The sequence below is a fragment of the Verticillium nonalfalfae genome (assembly GCF_003724135.2).
Source record: "Verticillium nonalfalfae strain VnAa140/NRRL 66861 chromosome Unknown scaffold_108, whole genome shotgun sequence".
In the NCBI taxonomy this organism is placed as follows: Eukaryota; Fungi; Ascomycota; class Sordariomycetes; order Glomerellales; family Plectosphaerellaceae; genus Verticillium; species Verticillium nonalfalfae.
Window position 1 is genome coordinate 80,507 of NW_021167333.1, and position 20,926 is coordinate 101,432.

Genomic DNA, 20,926 nt, shown 5'->3' on the forward strand with positions numbered 1-20,926 from the left:
ATACCTGGGCATTGGGGATCAACGGAGTTTTGCGTCTGAAACACGCCTGGCACCGCGCATGAGTTAGGAATACGGACAGGGTAGCGTGTGCCATGATCTGAATGGAAGACATTTTGTTTCTTGATGGATAAACAACGAGCGTCATGTGATGGATGCTTGGCTCTGACTGCGTGTGTATACGACAAGGCAGTGCGCCTCGGGGTGTGACTGGGGCGTACCCTGTCACTTTGGCGATGACATGCGCTGTCTGTGACTGTCTTCGTGGGGTCCGCCCACGTTGTCCCCATCTCATATGAGGCTTCGCTTCCCAGCATGCTGAAGGCACAGCGTCGACTCAAACGGGGTTGTATTTTCGTGCGCCAGCGCCTACGCCATGAAACGCAAAAGCCGAGCAACGGCCAAACGAGACAGCAGACCCCTCAATCCGACTCGCTCTCGTCACGGTCCGAGAAGCCCTGGAACTCCTCCTCCGACTCGTCGTCTTCGCCGGCCGCACCACCGTCCCCCTCAGCCCCCGGCGGCAGGTCCTGCTCCTCGACGTCAAAGTTGGCGGACACGTCCCACCTGTCGCCCGGCGCGCTCTGGCTGACGTACTTGACAAACTTGAGCGCGCCGCTGTCGCGCAGCACGAGCGTCATCTTGTTCCAGGCGGCGGCCTGGAAGAAGAGAATGTTGTCCTCGTCGCCGCTCGACTTGTACACGGCCGCGTCGTTCTTGTCCTTTTTCGCCTGCTCGTCCGCGTCGTCGTCGTCTTCCTCGTCGTCGCCGGCCATGTAGACCTCGTGGCCGCCGACCTCGGGGGCTTCTTGCTCTTCCTGCTGCTGCTGCTGCTGCTGCTGCTGCTTTTCCTTCTTGCTGTCTTTGGCTTTCGCTTTGCCCTTGCCCTTTTTGCTCCTCTGTTCCTCTTCCTCCTCATCGTCTTCCTCATCGTCGTCATCGCTGTCGCCGCCCTCGTCGTCGCCCCAGCCGACCGTCGGCGTGAAGCCGAGGTTCATCTCGAGGCGCGGCTTGCCGGCGTAGCCCGTGGCGAGGGTGTAGTCCTGGCCGCGGCGGAACCGGCGCGCGAGCAGGTCGTGGCCCTCGACGACGCACCCCGTCGCCGTCTGCAGCCACTGGCGGAACTGGCGGCTCGGCAGCAGCACGTCGAGGAGCTCCGTGACGGGCGACTCGTCGCGGGCGGCGCGCAGGTCGGCGGGCTGCTGGTAGAGGTAGCGGTGCTTGTGCGGGGGTTTGGCGACGAGCCAGGCGGAGGTGTCGCTGTTCTTGTTCTTGTTCTTCTTCTTCTTGGTGTCTTTCGTCTGCTCCTGCTCCTGCGCCTCGACGTACGCACGCAGGCGCGCGGCAAACTTGTTGCAGAGCAGGTTGGGCAGCGTGATGGACGAGTTGTCGTCAAAGTGGGCGGCCATCTGCTCGAGGGCGTCGGGCGTGAGGTAGGTCGGGGTGATGTACTTTACGAGAAAGTCGAGGTCGGCGGCGTCAAAGTCGTCGAGCCCGGGGGCCGTCTTGTCGGGGACGGCGACGGGGCGGGCGCGCGGCGCGTCGTGCTGGTCGGGGTTGCCCTGGAGCTGCATGAGGCCCGAGTTGGCGGCGAGCTTGGCCTCGGCGCCGGGCACGTAGCCGTCCTCGCCGGGCTGGGGGATGTGGAACCAGCCGCTGATGGCCATGCGCACGCGGCCGCCCTGGCGCGCGAGCTCGGCGGGCGAGGCGGCGTGGTAGACCTCCTCGACGTCGTGGAAGGACTCGCCCGGCTGGACGGCGAAGAAGGACAGCTGATTCCAGGCGGGCGGGATGACCTTGGCGAACTCGGGCGCGGGCGTCTTGGCGACCTCGCCGCCGGCGCCCTCCTTCTCGTCGACGGGGTAGAGGCGCAGGGCGCCGCCCCACTCGGGCTTCCAGGGCACGTCGGGGTCGGTGAGGTAGAGGATGTAGCTGACCTTGCGGGAGCCGATGACGTCGTCGTGGCAGAGCAGGTAGCAGCCGGGCGTGTAGACGTTGATGGCCATGTCCGTCTTGCGGCCGCTCAGGGGCCCGCAGCCGGTGATGTGGGAGACGTAGTGGCGGAACGTCTCGGAGTACATGGCGTCGCGGAGGGCCAGCAGCGACGGCAGCTTGGCGAGGGCGTCATTGTCGAGGCCGTCGAGGTTGGCGAGGTCGCCCGACTGGTGGATCTTGTAAATGTCCGTCTCCTTGGGCGTGAAGGAGACGTTTTCGCGAATCTCGTCGCGGACGCTGCGCAGGAGCTTGTCGTCGGCGAGCTTGTGGATCACGGCATGTTTGTACGGGCTCGAGGTGGCATACTCGTCGGTGTAGGACTGGAGGACCTCTTGGTCAAAGAGGCCATCGCGGAAGCGCGACTTGGCGTCAGCGGCCGAGAGAACTGCATTTTTCGTGTCAGCAGAGAGTTGGCTGCCATGGTCGTCGTGATGGACAATGGACGATGGACGATGGATGTCCTGGAGAGTTCGTTCTTGAGCTCACCAAAGGTGGGGGGCAGACCACAACATACCAGACTTGCTCCTCTTCTTTTTGGAGGCCTTCTTGTCGGCCTGTGCGTCAGCCTTGCGTTTCATTTCTGGGATCAATTGGCGGCACGAGATGCACGGGGACAGAGCCAGAAGGTGGGCGAGAGGGTGAGCGAAGAAGGAGGCTGCAAACGGTGAGGCCGGCGTCGAGCTTCCTTCCGCCGATGGGACGACCTGATGCGAGGTTCCAGTGGGCCGATGCACCAAAATTATTTCAGATCTTATCTTATCTTATCTACTCCACTCCATGCTCGGCCCACCGACTACAGACTACCTAGGTACATGTAGGTGCCTCAAGGTACAGACCACACGTCCGATGTTGTTGGGCTTTCCATATCAGCCACAGACGAGACACGCGCCCCCGGCTGGCCATGGGTATACAGAAACCCGAAGCCCAGGTGCTCATGTGTCGAAACAACCGGGGCGATCGATCAAGGTCCAACAGACGACATCGAGATCGATCCTCGGCATCTTCATCATCATCATGTGACGGGAACAGAGGCGAAGGAAAGAAAAGCCCGATCGCCGCGAGACCACAAACCTGTCTTGTTGGAGCGGCGGCAGACAGGCAAAGGAAAAGAACGTGTCGGAGGAAACACGACTGATGTGGGATATACCAAGGAACCTAGTAAGTAGGTAGGTATGCAGGGCGCCAGCAGGCGGCATGCATGCGTGTTCCCTCGCCACGCGTGGCTCATCTCGTTCAGGGTGCTGGCGGTGCAGGGTGCAGCCAATGGCCACAGGTGGCGCGTGCACCCAAACCTCGATGACAGCCTGCCACGGCGATCTCGACGTCGGCGGGGGTTCCTTGGAGAAAGCAGCAGAAGCAGCTGCCCATCGCCGACCCACTCGTGCCGCGTTCTTGTCTCCCAGATCCCAGAGCGAGCAGCCCCCCAAGGCCCTCAAGAGCTCCCACTTCCAGGCGGTCCATGTAGGGGACCTGGGGGACGGTCGTAGGGCCCTCGGGGCGTCGCCCACTACAACGATGCCACTGAGCCGGGGGGGAGCTAGCCTGACCAGCCAATCGAAACGTGGCACGACCCTCCTGGGGGCGTCTGCTCCCCTCCCCCCTCCCCCTGCAGTCTGCGACCCTCGACGCCCAAATTTCACCTTGCCTTGCCTGGCCTGGCCTTGCCTTGCCTTGTCTCACCTGGCCTTGCCGCGAAAAGTCCTGTCACTGATACTGGTGTGGCCCTGCCGCCGTCAACTGTTCGTGATCCTGGATTTTGTCCCTTTCTACACGTCGTCCGCCTTCGTGCCTGTCCTTCCCCCCCCTTCCCCATTCGACCCATCGCCAACAGTTCGTCGTCTCTTTCTTCAGGACCTTCCTACACGCTCAGCCCGATACACATGGCTGGGCTTTAATCTGGGCTCATCCCACTCGTCGGCCGCCCGACCCCGCGCGACTCGCTGCCTACCAAAGTCTTGTCGCCCTACAACAAACCCGCTTCCGGCCATCCTGACTCGACTTGGGACGCCCATCACGAATCCCGAGTTGCCTGCCTCCACGCCCCCCCGGCCCCCGAATCCTTTCGCCTGCTGGCTTTCAACCCACGCACGCTGGCCCATCGACAAGTGTCTTTTTACTTGCCGACGCAGGCTGCCTGCTCACCTCTTCTTCATCGCCCTCGTCCGTCTCCTTCTCTTCCACATCAGAAGCAGCCGGCATGCCGTCCGAGCACTCCCCCCGCAATGTGCGCTTCTCCAACGGCGAGGAAGACGCACGCGCCGAGCTCATGAAGTCGCCACGATCCTCCACCATCGCAGTCCTCGAGTCCAGCAATTCCCTTTCCTCCGCCGAATCCCCCAACGATGATCCTCACGCCGCTGAACGCCACGACGAACTGCCGGCACTCTCCGTATACGACCCGGTCCACGCCGGCTCCATGACCTCTCTCGTCCAGACGGCCCTCACCAACGGGACCAGCAGAAGCATGCGGTCGTCGACGGGGGACCTCAACGGCGGTCATTACGTTGCCGTCAACGGCAGCTCCCTCAAATCCAGCATCAGGCCCGGCGGTCCTGCGAGAACACCTTCGAGCACATATGCGCCCCAGAGGCGGCCCCAACCGGCGCCGTCATTCACCGAGTCGGTCCGCAGCTCTCGCTCACGGCCCCGTCCGAGCGAGCGCTTCCGCCAGCAGGAGAGAGCCTACGTGCAGCGTCTGAGGCAAGACTACGGCGACGGCTACCCCTTCGACGGCTACACCAACGGCATGAACCAGGGCGATTCCGACTCGGAAGGCGAGACGCCCTCGTCCGAAGGGCCCTACGAAGATCGATATGAGCAGGAGACCATCATGTTCTACGGCAACGACGACCTGCAACCCACCGACGAGGACGTCAAGGACCCCGCCAACCGTGAGCGACTCGAGTGGTACGGCATGTTGGAGGCCGTCCTCACCGGCGACGTCGTGCGCCAGGAGAAGAAGCGCTTGATCGGCTCTGGCGAGCCGGCCGTCGGCGAGTCGGCCCAGAAGAACGAGCTGTGGCTGGGCATCCGGTCCAAGGTCTGCGGCCGCCACCTTTCTGTCCAGAAGCGAATGGTCGAGGAGGCACGCGGCGCCCTCGGCCGCACACTCGACGACATCATCAACTTCTCCGTCAAGGGCGAGAGCGAGGTCGGAAAGCCACCGCACGAACAGGTCAAAGACATTGTCGAGAGGATCGACAAGTGCGAGAGCCTCTATCCGTCCTGGTCCGCCCTCGTGGCCGAACACAGTTCGGCCAAGTCGCCTCTGTTTGAGGAGGCCTACGAGTCCATCGTCTCGTGGCACAACACGAACGAGCTCATCGCCATTGAGCTCGCCATTCTCAAAAAGTGGGTGGGCAATGATGACCTGGACTTTTCTCGGACACGCCAGCGCTCTCCCGTCGGCAACGGCATCCCCGACGAGACCTCGTTCCTCGACCGACTCATGAAGGAAGACGGCCTCAAGTCGCTCTACGACGAGGACCGCAACGACGACAAGCACAAGGTCGTCCAGAAAGGCATGCTCGCCGGCATCTCCACCGTCATCAACAAGTCGAAGGAGACGCTGATCCGCAACTTTGCCGCTTTCCAGAAACGCCACCTTCCGCCGTACATCGAGGAGCTTCTGACCCTCATCAGCTTCCCGTCCCGCCTCATCGAGGAGATCATCAAGATGCGACTCGCCTACGCCAAGAAGGTGAAAGAGTCGGCGCAGCAGAACTCGCTGATGCAGGACCAGATGATCTCGCAGTTCCAGACGCTGCTCCAGCTGGCCATCCGCATCAAGCTCGAATACCTGGCCATCGCCCAGCCAGAACCCGGCTGGGACCTTCCTCCCATGATCGATGACTCGTTTGACCAGGTCGTCTTGGATGCCCTGAAATACTACTTCAAGATGCTCAACTGGAAGCTGAGCGGCAACAAGAACACGTTCAAGGAGGCCGAGCTGCTGTTCGCGGAGTGGGGCTTCGGCAACGAGATCGGAAGCCACCTGCAGGGTGGCAATGTCGAAGTCGCCGAGCAGTTCAGCTCTCTGACCTTCAAAGCCCTCAACCGACTGAGCATCACCTTTGAGAGAGAGCTGCAGGTCAAACCGAGGGAAACCGTGGCCGAGATGAGCAAGCGATACAAGCAATGTCTCGACTCGGTGCGGGTGCGTCAGCGCATGCTGCAACGGTTCTCGAGAATGTTGAGCGACAACTACGAGAATGCGTCCGACTTCAGCATAGCATACACGCCAGACAAGCTGCGCGAGTTTTACGACAGACTCATCACGTCTGGCCACGTCCAAGTGTTTACCGACCTGTACGAGCAGGAGGGCATCTTCATCATCGCTTCCGCCTCCCTGGCTGAGCGACAGGAGGACATCCAGTCGATACTCGGGTTCACTTCGGCCGACCAGTTCCTCGACGATGGCAGCGACCCGTATCTGCTGATTCTCCGACCGGAAGACCCGCCTCACTGGTTCGGTGATGTCGTTCCCTTGGCTGTCCGGGAGCGGAACATTGACCTCAAAAAGGGCCATGTGCGCCTCGTCGCTGCTGGCACAGAGGCACGTCTGGCCAGTGCGCGGAGAGCGTTCCTCGAGTCTGTTGACATGCATGTCGATCTCGTCGTCGAGTCGCGGTCCAATCTTCACAAAGTCAACACGAGATTGATGGAGATTCGCCGCGTCGCCTACAAGCTGTCCAACAACTTCATGGACAGCGTGGAGACGATTCGCAAGCAGACAGTGGGCAAGGACTGCCAGGAGCTCATCCAGACATGCTTCATCTTCGCGACCGAGTTTGGTCAGCGGTCCCTTCTCTACATGGACAGCAACAGGAAACAGATGAACAACCTCAAGCTGACCAAGCTCGCGCTGGACTGGGTGTCGTTCATCTGCGACGACTGCATCGCGTCCGACCGCAAGACGTTCCGCTGGGCCGTGCTTGCCCTGGAATTCGCCATGAGCATGACCAGGGGCCGCTCCATTCTCGCGCTGGGCGAAGACGAGTATGCGAAGCTGCGGTCCAAGGTGGCTGGCTGCATGTCCCTGCTCATCTCGCACTTTGACATCATGGGGGCGCGGTCCAACCTCGCAGCACAGGCCGAAAAGGAGCGCGTCGAACTTCTCTTCGGCCAGTACAGGCGTCTCGACAAGAACAGCATGCTGGACGACGATAAGGCTTCGCAGTACATCACGGAGCAGCGCGTCGAAAAGCTCGAGCACGTGGACGAGACGAGGCGCACGAGGGAGGCCGAACGCCAGGCGCTGGGACGCGTCCTGGAGGCCAACAATGAGGTCGATCGGTCGTTGGCCTACCTGTCTTCTTCGGCGACAAATGTCACAATGCGCTGGCAGCAGGGGCACTTTGTGGGCGGAGGTACTTTCGGAAACGTCTACGCAGCCATGAACCTGGACTCGGGCCACCTCATGGCTGTCAAGGAGATCAGGCTGCAAGATCCGAAGCTTATCCCAACCGTTGCCGAGCAGATCAAGGACGAGATGGGTGTTCTGGAAGTGCTGGACCACCCCAACGTAGTATCCTACTACGGCATCGAAGTCCACCGCGATCGCGTCTACATCTTCATGGAGTTCTGCGACGGAGGCTCCCTCGCGAACCTTTTGGAACACGGCCGCATCGAGGACGAGCAGGTCATCATGGTCTACACGCTGCAACTCCTAGAGGGACTTGCGTATCTCCACGAAAGCGGCATTGCTCATCGTGACATCAAACCGGAAAGTGAGTTGTCATTCCTTCCCCCGGCCGTCTTCCTCACCTGAATCCTAACGCAATCACGCAGACATCCTCCTTGACCACAACGGCATCATCAAGTACGTCGATTTTGGCGCCGCCAAGGTCATCGCGCGACAGGGCAAAACACTCATTCAAGCCATGGACGAGGCGAAGCCCAACAAGTCCATGACCGGCACGCCCATGTACATGTCTCCCGAGGTCATCAAGGGTGAAAACCCTGGCCGCGCTGGAGCCGTGGACGTCTGGTCCCTCGGCTGTGTCATCCTCGAGATGGCCACCGGCCGGCGCCCCTGGGCCAACCTCGACAACGAGTGGGCCATCATGTACAACATTGCGCAGGGCAACCCCCCTCAGCTGCCTGGCACCGACCAGCTCAGCCCGCAAGGCATTGATTTCCTCAAGGGCTGCTTCCTGCAGGATCCGAAGAAGCGCATGTCGGCTGTCGAGCTGCTCCAGCACGAGTGGATAATGACCATCCGCAACCAGGTCGTCGAGCCGGCGACACCGAGCGACGGAAGCGTAGCGACGCCCGCGTCCAGCGTTTCGAGGGCCAACACGGGTGACGGCTTCTACTAGGCGCACAAGCCCTCCTTGGCGACGCCCTCGGCGGACATGATCCTGGCCGCGCGGCGCGGGCGGAGCAGTTCCACAGCGAGCGGGACGGGCGGTGCCTCCCTCGTCCCCCGGTGGGAGAGGACGTCGGCCTCGCCCGTCGTCACCTCGGCGCCTTGCACGCCGGCCGCTGAGCCGGACTTTGTCGTCCGTCAGCTCTGGGGACCTACGTCGTCTCCCTGCGCACCGGCGTCTCCAACTCCTTCCATATCTACCCCTCCTCCGCCATGACACCGACACCTCTTTCGCCTCGAACATAGAACCTTTTTCCAACACTTACTACACCAAGCAAAAATTGCATCAGCGACGCGTTACGGAGTTTTCTTGCCTACTAATGTGCTTCACATCCTCTCTTCCCTTCCTTCTCTTTCTCTTTCTCTGTGTCTTTTATTTTTCTTTTGCAGAACGAGATCTGCCATTTCTTTCCGCCACGGCATGTGCGATGGGCGATCTATTTTCCAGGAGGCCTTGTCGACACGAGGCAGCCTTTAAAGAGAGGATGTGGATGTGGATGGGCTTTTTTTTTTTTGGGTTGCGGGCGAGATACCAAAGTAGTAACACGCATGTATACAAATGTAATGACAACCATGTGTCTCTCCTGGTTTTACTTTTCCCTTCTGTAAGAGAAAATCAACCGTATCGCCCCGCGCTTCAACATCGCTCGGACACGCGAACAATGCGGACATGGGTGATGAGAATAAACTCGTCAACCCCAGTCATTGTTCTGCACACAGGAATGTACAGAATCGCCAAGCCCGGCCCCCCGCACACCCACCCACGACTGAGCCTGCGTGAGAATAAGGTGTGGCGAAAACTGCCTCACCCGAACCGCATTCTCGCCCCCCGCCCCCCTCCTTCTTCGACAAGAGGACAGGAATGGAGGGGGCACGGGGGGAACGGGGGAAAGGCCCGGCCCGCGCACCTGTGGCTTTGGGGGCGGCCATCCTTCAATCGGGAGGGGGCACCACCATCACCACAGAGTCGCCACCACCCTTCTCCCCCCCTTCGCTACTTCCTGCTCCTCTCTAGTCACTCGCCGCCGCCCACCACGACCAGTACGAGTACGGCCGGTTAGACTACCGTGTCGACGACGCAGCAGCTCGGCCCAGGTTGAATTGAGCGGGACGACTGCGTGAGGTAAGGCGAGAATGGGTTCCTCTAGTGGTAACAGTAGTGGGAGAGCAGGAGAGAACGCCTCTGCCGATTCCGATCCGGCATCTCCGCCTGCATACGGCTAGACCCGGCCGTCGTGGAGTGGTGGCAGTGCCGGGCCGTGTGTGCCGGTGCATGTGTTTGTCGCCGACAGATCTCATGTTGGGACACTGTACTGATCGCCGGATCGGGCTTACTCAGAGAGCCCTAGGATGGTCAACAGGTCACTTGTGTCTCCGGCTACCCCTTCGTCAAACGCACGTATGATCGTGAGCGGTCTCATTCAGAGAAGATGTATTGAATGCCTCGTCTGCTCCCAGGCCGTATATCAACCGCATTGCATCACCGCCCAACCACGACCTTCGTGGCCGCTTGGTCCTTCTTCCCTTGCCCGCCCACCTATCCTTGTCTACTAGTCATCGAATGGCCCTCGTACTCGTATGTACCTCCCATAACTTGCCGGGTATTTTCCATCCTCCGCCCACCTCTTTTGCCCCTGATAAGCGCCGTTGGCCCCTTCGTTCAGAGATGTGGTCATTACGTATTAGTTAAAGAATCTCGCTCGTGGATGCGGTGTGTATGATTGCGTGAGTTTAGTTGGAAGTAATTGTTGCTGGGCACTTGCGTGCAAAAGCCGGTCCAGGGTCTTGGCTCCATGCCTGTCCGGTGTCGAGAGGAGAAAAAAAAGTGAAGGAAAATGGCGTCGAGGCTCCGATGTCGTGTTGTGTGCGCACAAAATAAAATGGCAAGGAATGTTGTACATGGTCCCCGACTAGGGAACTCTTGTGGAGATATATTGCTCGCTGAGAAATGAGACGTGATCAAAAATGCCCCATGGAGTAACTGCAGCGTATGTACTGGTACCGCTGAATGGTTCAGGTGCGGTCTACTCGGCATGGAAATCTTGCGCCGTCATGTTGGTGAACTGAAAGTTCCTGGATCGGGACTGGTCGTGAGACGCTTTCAAGGAAGCATCACACCAGTTATACTCGGCATTGCCCCCTTGGTACGATGGAAAGAAAGCCGGACCCATGTTGGCGGGTGGGTATGACGGCGTTGAGGGCTGGCTCCCACAGCCTGGAGCGACATAGCTTGGGAGGCTAGCGGGCATGACTGGGAACTCTGCTTCAAATCCACCAAGGCCCGGGGTGACCAGAGGCTCATCAGAAAGGCCGCTGTAATCAAAGTTGGTTTGTAAGTGTGTGTTAGGAAACATGACGCCAGAGAAGTTGCTCATGAGGCCGGGTGTGTCAGGCGGCGTGCGCATGGTGGGATCCATGTGGAACTGCGCAGAGGGAAGCCCGCCCTGGAATGTATACCGCTTGTCCTCCTCAGAAGCGGAGGATGACGCGGTGTGCTCCCTGGTGGCTTGCGTGTCAATAATGACTGGCGTGTTGGGTGTCGGCGGCGCCGCTGAGCAGTGCGGCCCGGTTGCCACTGGGGTACGCGCCGCCATCTGAAGCAGTAGGTTCTCTTGGTTGCGGTCGAAGTACATGGGAGACCGCGGCGTCGCGCTCACGGGCTTCTGAATTCCTCGAGGAAGGCTACCCGTAGCAGAGGCAACACGACGCATGGGGCTCGGAAGCTCCGAGCGACGCGGCATCTCCATGCCGGTCTTCATGCCAGCTTGGTTGTATGAGAAGCTTCGCATGCATCCAGTTCCGAGCTGAGCGGGCCGCTTCGTGTTGCGCCGACTGGCAATGTCCACAGGCGGGGATTTGAAGTGAAGGCTGGGAATACCCGACATGGGTGACTGTGCAGAATCTGGTGACAGGTGCTCGTACTTCATAGCATCCGCACTACGAGCCTGAGCCTCGTCTAGGTTCACCGAGCCGTATCGTGAGGCAAAGGCACTCATGGAATCATCCATGTCGATGCCGCTCGACATGCTTTGGAAACCGGTGTATGAGGAGCCCGTCGATGATTCTGGGGCTGTGGAGGCGTAGTGAGTTGGGATGGAGAGGGTGAGGGGCCCAGGCCCTTGCTGCTCGGGCAACTCGACTGATGAGATAGAAGAAAGGTCGCAAGGCGACTGTGAGGGGTAGAACATGCCGTCCGTTGATGAAAAGTCGTTGAAGTTCTGCTCAGGTGCTTGGAAAGTGGAAGACGTAGGCGATGTGCTGTCTGTGTCCAGTTCGATATTCGACTCGCCGAGTCCTTCCAGGGGCATGTCTGCGGTCTCGGTAGGTTCAGGGCTCGCAGACGAGTCCATGGAAGGGAAAGGGGCGGCTGATGGACGAAGGTCATCGTGATGGTCGTCGTCAGGATAGTACTCCTTCACCACGTCCTGCTTTGGTTGATCCGCTGCTTGCTCCGACTGTCGGCGAGCCTCGTTCTCTTGGGTGCGTTTCTCCTGCTTGGCCTTGGCTCGTCGGTTTTGAAACCAGTTCTGCAAACGTGTCAGCGAGATGTCCAGGCCGGCGGGGCGTGATTTGGGTTGAGGGGGGGTCAGTACGTTGATTCTCGCAATATCCACCCGCATCTCCTCAGCAAGCTGCTTCTTCAAGCTGCTGTTGGGCTTGTGGTTCCTCTGGAACTCGCGCTCCAGCTTGTCAACTTCATCCTTGGCTAGCCTGGGTTTCGTCTCGGTGGTCCTTGCGCCGTGCTGGATCATGGCATGGCGTCTCCAAGCTTCAGCGTTGGCCTGGTACTGCAGGGCGGTGTTCGAAGGATATTGTCCATTGTTGTAGGAGCTGTACTGGTAGACGGGATAGTTTGGAAAGTAGTTCATGGTGACGGCTTGTGGCCCTAAGGTGGGTGGTCCGGGCAGAGTCGGGGTTGGGTGTGGTTGAAGCAGGATGCCTCGATACACGATGGGGCAACGAGCGTGGAAAAAAAACACAAGACAGTGAAGGTAGTCTCAAGCTGCGTAGCTGGTTGCTCGTGTCGAATCCTATTTCAAAGAAAGACTAAGGGTCGGCAAGGCGTCCAAAAGGTTGGTGAAGTTTCGGGTTTGTTGTAATGAGTGTGGTGGTTGGGTTGGAAGAGCAGGCTCTCGGGTCGTTTCAAGAAGAGGATCGATGGGGGAGTCGTCGAGGTTAAGACAGAGTCGGACCTGGACGAAGCTTCGGAAGGGCGGGCTAGGAGGAAGGGTAGGGAAGAAGGGTGAGGGAAGGGTACGGATAGAGTGAGACAGAAGACTGCCAAACGTGTTCCCCCAGATCAAGGTACGATGCGCCTTTCCCTGTAAAGGAGACCCTCAGTCGTTTGAAAGAACCTCAAACAGGGAAAAACAAGGAGCAGAGGGTGGAAAGTCAGGAGGTGAGGTGGACGGAGCGCAACGGGCAAACGGGGGGGTGAGAAGCTGATGTATCACAGACCAAGTGTGTGCGACTTTGGTCTGTGGTCTGTGAGGGACGTGGGTGTAAGTCGCGCGGTGGTAAGGTGCACGCTGGGGGGGGGGAAGGGGGGGACCAACTAGAGCGCTGGGGTGCACTGGGGTGCGTTGGGGGTGCGCTGTGCTGCGGTAGGCGCTGGGGTGGCGGCAGGGCGGCACCAGGGGCACGTAGGGGGTCTGCCCTTGACGGGAGGAGATCGTGTTAGATTGAGGTGAAGTTACCTAGGTAGAGCGACCTTGTACTCGACCAGGGAGTACATGTGGTGACGACCTTGGACAGGCAAGGCAAGACGAGGTGGGCGGGCGGGGAATGGCAGACCCAGAAAGTCAGCCCAAGGCACCAAGCAACAGGCAGGGACTTACAGGCCTGCAGGACCACCAGGAGGACCACCAGCAGGCGACCTCATCCCTAATCTTCCGGTCTGCTGCCCAGGGCGGGACAGCGCAGCGCATGGCACCCGCACCACGCGCGCGCGTTCGCTCATGCTGGGCTGGCTCGGGCTTGGGGCTTCGGCTGGCTTCGTGCTGCTTGTTGGTGTCCTGTCCTACTACTCCGAGCAGGCCACCACAAAAGGCGGCAGAAAGGAACAGGGTACGGGCCAAGTTGGTGGGCATGGCCCACTCCGAGCGAACCCCCCTGATCCTGGCTTCTGCAGACTCCTGGGCCACCCACACTCTGCCCCTTGACGGTGCCACACGAGGAGCTGGACGGCGGTCCCCTGCCTTGCTAGCTGAAGATAGGCCGAACGATGCCCAGCGATAGGGATTGATCAAAGAGGGGCCGGCAGGTCGCGGCGAGGGCGAGCAGAACGGGGCGAGGGGGAAGCAAGACATATTGATCGTAAGATAGTCCCAGGATGCGAGATGCCTGAGGGTCGGCGGGGGAGAACGCCAAACGCGCGACGTGATCAAGGAGAAGAGTAGTCAAGGGGCCCTTCGACGCGGTTCGAGTCACCCTATAAAGAGCCCAATCATCGTGGTAGCGTGTCCATCGAACCACGACGCGTTTCGATGCTTCAACTGTACTGTGATAAAATGGTACCGGGACGGGACGAGGGAGGCTATTGTCAGATTAACCCAGCCAGACCAGCCGAAAGGGCCATAGGGGCCATAGGGGCCAGGGAGGCGGACTTGACGTCGGAGTGGACGCGCCTTGGGCTGGCCAGGTGATGGGTGATCAGGGTGCCTTGGCTGAAGTGGGCTTTGGTGGTGGGTGGTGGGTGGTGGTGACGGCTGATGGTTGACGGACGATGATGACGAGGGATGGCACCGAACCGACCGGGACCGAACCAGGCCAGGCCAAACCAGAACTGGCTGCCCTGAGCGGCAGGGTTGGGCGGTGGACGACGCACAACGTGCGACTGACAAGAACAAATGGCAGAATTGGCAACCAGTCGATCATCGAGGGCGATCCGATTCGAACCGATAAACGTCTTTGACGGGTGGCCAAAAGGAGCTGAGCCGTGCTCTTCTTTGCCGAGCCTCCCAAACAGAAGCAATTGGTGATCGCTGCTTCTTAGGAAAGGTCGTGGCTGTTCGGCAGTCGATCATCCGAAGCAACGGTAACGACCTTGTCTCCTCTCCAGACCGAGGCCGAGGCTTGGAGGCATCATGTTCTGTTTTTTTTTTCTTATGAGCATTTGCTCAGTGTTGCCTATTTGGCCGCCATGGAGATGAGGGAGCTCATAATTAGTGGGCTTTATTGATTCGTCAATTGGGCGGTGGTGATGAGGGCGTCGCCTCTATCCTGTTGACTGACTGACTGCCGCTGACAACAAAAGTTGGGGGGTGACAGGATGGCCCTGGCCATGTCCAAATGGAATCATCACGGCAAGACGCCCAAGCCACCATTTGGATCAGCTGGCAGGGGCTTCCAAATCGTCAGTCTTGGCTTTTCTCCACCTCTGTGAGCTCTGACCTGTTCAGACTTGGTCTGACTTGCCTCCCCGTCACTGGCCCACCACCATCTGCTGCCCATTGCTCCTTCCCGTCCCTGGCAATTCGCATCACAGCCTCTTTCGTCTGTTGAGGTAAGGTAGGTACAACCGAGTGGGTGCGCTGGTGGGAAACAACCCCCCAGGAGCCCAGCCCGGGAACCGCATGGCACTTCGTGATGGTAAGGCACCTCAGGCAGGCTTACCCGGCGACACACTGTAAGCACCTCTTCTCCCTCTTGAACCATGCATTCCTTTCTTGCTCGTCCCCGTCCCCGCCTTGCTTCTTCAGCGACATCATGAATACCTCCTCACCTTCATGCAAAGTCGAGGCATTGACAGAGGCAGCTGCACTATCCGTCGCAAGCTTTGTCCTAAAACCTGCCCAGGAGAGATACACAAAGAAAAAAGAGTTCCCCCCAGCGCGCCTCATCTCCTTTCTCGCTCGTCTGCCGCGGCAATAAGTCCTTTGCGCTTCCTCCTCCCCGTTTCTTCTTCCCCGCCTCCACTGACCCCCATCTCATTCCGTCCCATCCATACTTTCGACCCGGGTCATGGGCTTGCAGCAGTGGACGGAAACCTTCATGTTCGGCCCAAGCAAGCGGCTGCTACGCTGCAACGAGGCTGTGGCCGCCTGACACCCAGCCCTGTCTGTCCTGTTACAATGCCTTGGCCCTGGCCCTGTCCCTGTCGTGCTCTGCCACACTGCAGCCAGCCTTCCTTGTCAGAAGACCTGAGGAGTCAGTCTATTTTGCATCCGAGCCGGTCGAACAATACCGCGCTGCCAATCCTCTCACGACTGTCGTCAGCTGTGCCTTTTGTGTCATATGTCATTGCCCAAAGAGAGCATCCTACGACGTGCACATTGGCCTTTGGTCTTCGGTCAGAGCCTGTCGGTTGGTCGGTCGGTGTCTCGGGTATGGGTCTTTTCGAGTGGCAGACGCATCAATCCTTCGTTGCCTTACTCACCACCAGCTCACCTAGCGCGAACGGCAAGCATAGCAACCACCAACCGCGGTCTTCTCCGCCGTCATCGATCGTCAGGAACCAGCCAGTTGTCTTGTCTCCCAGTCGCAAGTTGCAACCTTCAGCGACGGAATGAAGCCTGGCCGACCCTTTCGATCAGACCTGCATCGCCAGATATCCTAGACTCCCACACATGGGGAGGTGACCCCGGAGCATATGCCCGGAGCCACCGGCTTTTTAGTTTTGACCTCCCCTTTGTGTCCATCGTCAAGACGAATGGAGCCACCTCGACCACCTTTGCGGTTTTCTTCGACCCCGTCGCGGAACGGGTCCTGCCCTGACCATCCACACCGGGCACTTCCTCTCGAGTCGCCCCGCAGCATCCAGGTATCGTATCCGTTCATTCGCTCGCGCAAGCGGTCCCTGTCCTGCCCCCCCCCCCCCCCCCCGCCCCCCCCTTGACCCTGGTATGCGCTACTGCCGCCCATACCCCTTCTCTCACCTCTGGACAAGCGGGGGGGCCCTGCTTTCGTGGGACTTGCAAGCAAGCAGGCCAGAAGTAGGCAACAGAGGTGGGACTTTTAGGGTTCAAGGTCATGTTGCTAATCAACAACAGAATACATCAGGGGATTGGCAGAGAGGAGTCGATAATCCAACAATGATCGTGATGGGACCGTGGCCATCCGCCGGGGAAACCGTCTCTGCATCCAAGCGATCAGGCCAGCACAGCTGTCCTGCACCACCAATGCACTCGGGCACCGTGCAGTCAAGACATTCAGCCCAGCGAATGACGTTGTGCTCCACGAACAGCTGCGCAATCTCCGTTCCCGCAGCCAAAAAGTACTTTTTAAACGCTAATTCTTCAACTGTTTTGTTTGCTGCTAGAACACTTTTTCTCTGAATCGTGCGTGGGCAGCTCCCCGACGTGTCAGCTGTGGGATTCTGTCAGTTTATTAGCCCGCGTGGTTGACTCGAACGAACTGTCCTCAGAGCGGCTTTTGCCCAGCAGGGGTTGGTGTCGGCTCTCACTCATTCCCTCGCGCGCATACACACACACACGCGCGCACACAAAAAGATGCGGATGCCATACTGGGATCGCAGTTCTAATAAGACGTCAAACAATGTCCCAAAGTTCCTTCCTGTGCATCTCGGGGGAGGGGGGGAGGGTCAGTCAGTGTTGCCTTCATCAACATCCCAAAGAGAGGGGCTACCCGCCTGGTCATCGTCAGTTCAGGTTGCGCGGGATATGCATAGAGACAGGGGATGCTATTTCTGTCCTCGGACCAAATTTTCGCCCGCATGTCAATCACCCGTCATTGGGTAGCGATACTGCGGCCTACTTTGTCGATGTACCTCATCAGGATCCCATGCCGCTCCTCGTCGAGTACCCAAGATTCGGGAAGCGAGAAAGCCTGATAGCTGGAGCCTTAGGAAACAAAACAAAGGAGAGCATCAAAAAAGTCAAGTAGCCATTTCCCCTAGGCGAATTCTTTTAGCGCCATAGCTCGAAGCCGTTCGGACACCGCCAGTCCCGTCACACTATTCCAAAACGGCTTGTGGGCAGATCCCTGTCGCCGACGCCATCGCGAGAACCAGTCTAGCTCAACGTTTGTCGATGCCTCATGTTCGGTCGCAAGAGAAACCTTTCTCACCAGGTTATACCTGACGTCCAGCGGTTGTCTTCCATCGAAGCGTGCTGACAGCGTCAGCTCCACGGGCCACGCCAGACTTTACAAAAATCCGGTCCGGGTAACGGTGACATCGTGCGCACGATCACCAGAGCAGTACCGAAGCGGAGCACTGTTTTCCACTTCGGACGAGCGTGCCACTTCCATCACCGCGTTGTAGCGCTACTGCATCCCCGCACATTGGCCAGCACTCGACAGCCCGCGGTTCTGGTTTGGCCGTCCTCGGCCTTAAGATGTGCAGTATAGGGTACCTTCGGTGGGAGCCACCAAAACGCCGTGCCGCATTGATGCGACGAGGTGGTCAGCACTTGCTCCTACTGTTGGCCATGAGGATGGCGTGGGGGCAGTCACCACAATCTTGTTAGGTATATTTCGACTCACCCTAATGAAAGCAAGCACACCTGGCAAACGACAGTAGAGTTACTGGGCTGGGCCACGAGATAGTTTGGCTGCATCGGCTCCTGGACGATCCTTCAACTGACTGTCATTTGATGCCGCTTTTGAGCCGTCACCTATCCTGCCCTTTGGTGGATGTGTGTCGTCCGGATATGACTCTTCCGGGAGTTTACACGGGGGGGTGCTGCTGATCTTGGTGGCGACTTGTAAGCCATAACTGGGGCATCGCGACCACCGCGACCCAGGCCGTGGATTCATCTCCCATTGCTTGAAAAGCAACATGAGAGGAGTGGCATATTCAGTAGAGCAGAGTACGAGTCGTGAATTGCTTGCCGAAAAGGCTCAGCATCTGTCGAGTGGCGAAATGTTCTCCAGAGGAACCATCTTGACCGCCCAACCCCTGCCACCAAAGGGACCAAGTAGTTGACAGTACCTTGGGGTTCAGGTACATTGAACGCCTGCGCCATACCCATGCACAGACCGCCTCTGTGCAAGGCTCGACCCTCGATGCTCACTTCGAACCCCCGAATCTGTCACGATATTCCCCTGGCCACTAGCACGAGGCATTCAATGGCCGATCAAGATGCCCATTCTGATCTCACGTTGCAATGTTAAAACCTGCGAATGGGCCAGCGAGACATGAGAGTTTTCGCATTCCCCAGGGTTTTCAATGAGATAGAACATGCCTGGCTGCTGGCCCCGTTGTGTTCTGGCGCTCATGGCCGGGGACGCTCCACGCCAGGCTACAAGTACAATCTGAACCCAGCACGCTGGTCGGACCAAGGCGCCGGGACAGACGATGGCCGCATCACATCTCGCGACCCTGGATACCGCAGAGCCAGAGTCTGGTCATGGCAGGCCGACGAGAGTCATCTACTACTGGCCTTGCGGTCCAGGCCCGTTGCTAAAATGGCGCACTCGCCAGCGTAGCAAGAGGAGAGGGAAAAGGGGACAACATACTCCCATGTCTCCAAACTTGCGCACAATGGCGGGTTGTGATGTGGTTTAAGCGGCGACGCATGTCTCAGATGGCCGTCGACGGACAGCTTAGGAGCAGCCGTTCATTGGGCGGCATACGCTTGTGCGCTGGGCCAGCCCAAAGACACACCGGTGGTAAAAACAGTCGGCATCGGAGACGGGCCCAAGATGGTTCGTTCCCTCTTGTTGTCCTTTGCCAGGAGGAACCCGTTCCCTCCTCATCTCGCTTCCGTCAACCCTGCACCGATCTTGACAAGCCAGCCACGAGCTTTCGAGTGTTTGCGGAGCTCAGTGGATAGCTCTGGCGCTGGCGTTGGCGCTGGCATCGTCCGCTCGGAGGCCTTCTGCCAACCCGTCAAGCTCGAGGACCGGATACGACGCCGCCGCCCCGTTGTGCCCACATCCTCAATGGACCCCGTCGCTCTTTTCTGTATTATTCATCTCAACACAGGGCATCATGGTAAGGGAGCTCCAAACGGCTGACTCGTTCAACCACGCGACATGTAGCTCGAGTTCAATCGCAAGACGCCGAACCTGGCAACCCATCCGTGGCGATCAAAGACCTTGTGCGCTGCCCCCCTTCCCCAATAAGAGACACTAGATGGAACTGACCTAGCCCTTGAAAGGAGACGGGGTTGATACATGGCTCTTTGAGCGTTTGACCGTAATTGAGATGCTAGATGTACGCGCTATCGCGCCTCGTCCAGCGGCACCCCCCCTTCTCGTCACTTTTATGTAACCCAGAGTAAGCCATGGTCATTTCCGCACACTCGGAACGGCGTGATCATCTCGGGCACGACATCTGTCGGTAGTTTGCGGCGCACAATGGCAGAGTCCCGAGAAGGCCCCCCGTGGCATCATCTGCCATGATGGCTCAACAAGCAACATGCTTTCTCCGGGCATGGGAAATTGGAATCCAAAGCAGGGCCCCGGCTGCCACGTGCGCGTGTATGGGCGGGCGGTGTGGTCAAAAAAGGAACTCGACAGGCACTCGCATAAGCTAATCACGTTGCCCCTGCATCTTGACATTTGTTTATCTGGGTGCTTGCGCTCGAGCCTGCTCTCCTCTCCTTCTTTTTTCTCAGGGATACGGCTTGCGGCGGGCTCCTCGTCCAAGAAACGATCCACTCCGGGACCCCCTGTCCACCATGTTAATCCTAACCACGATCGATTTTCGCTCTGATATCTCATCTAACTATGCAGCGTATTGAGTCAGGGATGCTCGCAGCTCGCGTCATCATAGTAGAGACCCTGGAGATCGCGCCCGAGCCACAGTACACCAACCGACCTGAGCGCTGGGGCCAGCGACCCCCGGCGCCTGTGCTTACGCACGCGGAACGAGGGCTTACAGACAACGAGACAAATCAACGTATGGCCCCCAACAACAGCCTGTGGGAGGACACCAGCAGCAGCAGACAGGATCCAGCAGATACCTCACCAGGCTGCAGCACGGTTGGCAATGTGGCTGCGCTTCCGTTGCCGCCATCACGGGGGGTGTTCATTTGTGTGTGTTTTGATCTTGTCTTCGTGTTTCCTTACAGTAGCGGGTACGGACGGCTCTTACCAGGCTGTTTTCCTTTTCCGTTCCTGCATGGCAAGGCTTGATCACCATGACGCCTCGACTGACTGACTGTCTGCCCACCCCGTCCATACTCTGCACCTGTATTGCGACAGCTCAGAACGGGGGCGTCTCTAGGGTCCTTTGCAGGGGCAATGTCCAGCCTCTGCCTGCATTACTTGTGACTGTCTTAGCCATCGAGCCAATCGCCATCAGTTGACCGTGGAAGCGAGCGGTGGTCAGGCTCTCTCCCGTGTCTAGACCTGCCAGCATTGACTTGACGCTGCGTGACAGCCAGTGCATGGCCCTCATTCTCTGCTCACTTGGGTAGCCAGCGACGTGCAGACAGCAAGCAGCCTGACGAACGAGGAGGGCTAGGCGGCGAAAGGAGAAGGAAAAGTGATCCCGGGGCAGACCAATCAGCGGCAACCGGGGACCATCCCACAGCGCGGCCCAGCTTGTCCTGTCACACAAATCGGCGACCTGAGTGACCCGACGTAAACAGTCCGAGGCCAGCTTGACGTGTCTGCATTGATGGTCGCAGTGCTTTCCATATGGGGGAGACCAAG

At 58.9% G+C, this 20,926-nt stretch overlaps 3 protein-coding genes across 3 annotated transcripts; 1 reads left to right on the plus strand and 2 right to left on the minus strand.

Moving 5' to 3' along the window:
• Positions 1-419: 419 nt before the first annotated feature.
• Positions 420-2,570, minus strand: D7B24_000581 (uncharacterized protein; the record flags this gene model as incomplete). The annotated part of the gene is made up of 2 exons (XM_028634836.1): positions 420-2,377; positions 2,507-2,570. The coding sequence occupies 2 exons, from the start codon at positions 2,568-2,570 to the stop codon at positions 420-422; spliced, it is 2,022 nt and encodes a 673-aa protein (XP_028492510.1).
• A 1,619-nt stretch (positions 2,571-4,189) lies between these two features.
• On the plus strand, positions 4,190-8,312 carry SSK2 (Suppressor of Sensor Kinase (SLN1); the record flags this gene model as incomplete). The annotated part of the gene is made up of 2 exons (XM_028634837.1): positions 4,190-7,721; positions 7,783-8,312. 2 exons carry the CDS (start codon positions 4,190-4,192, stop codon positions 8,310-8,312), a joined length of 4,062 nt encoding a protein of 1,353 aa, XP_028492511.1.
• A 2,074-nt stretch (positions 8,313-10,386) lies between these two features.
• On the minus strand, positions 10,387-12,231 carry D7B24_000583 (uncharacterized protein; the record flags this gene model as incomplete). The annotated part of the gene is made up of 1 exon (XM_028634838.1): positions 10,387-12,231. One exon carries the CDS (start codon positions 12,229-12,231, stop codon positions 10,387-10,389), a length of 1,845 nt encoding a protein of 614 aa, XP_028492512.1.
• Between the last annotated feature and the right edge of the window lie 8,695 nt (positions 12,232-20,926).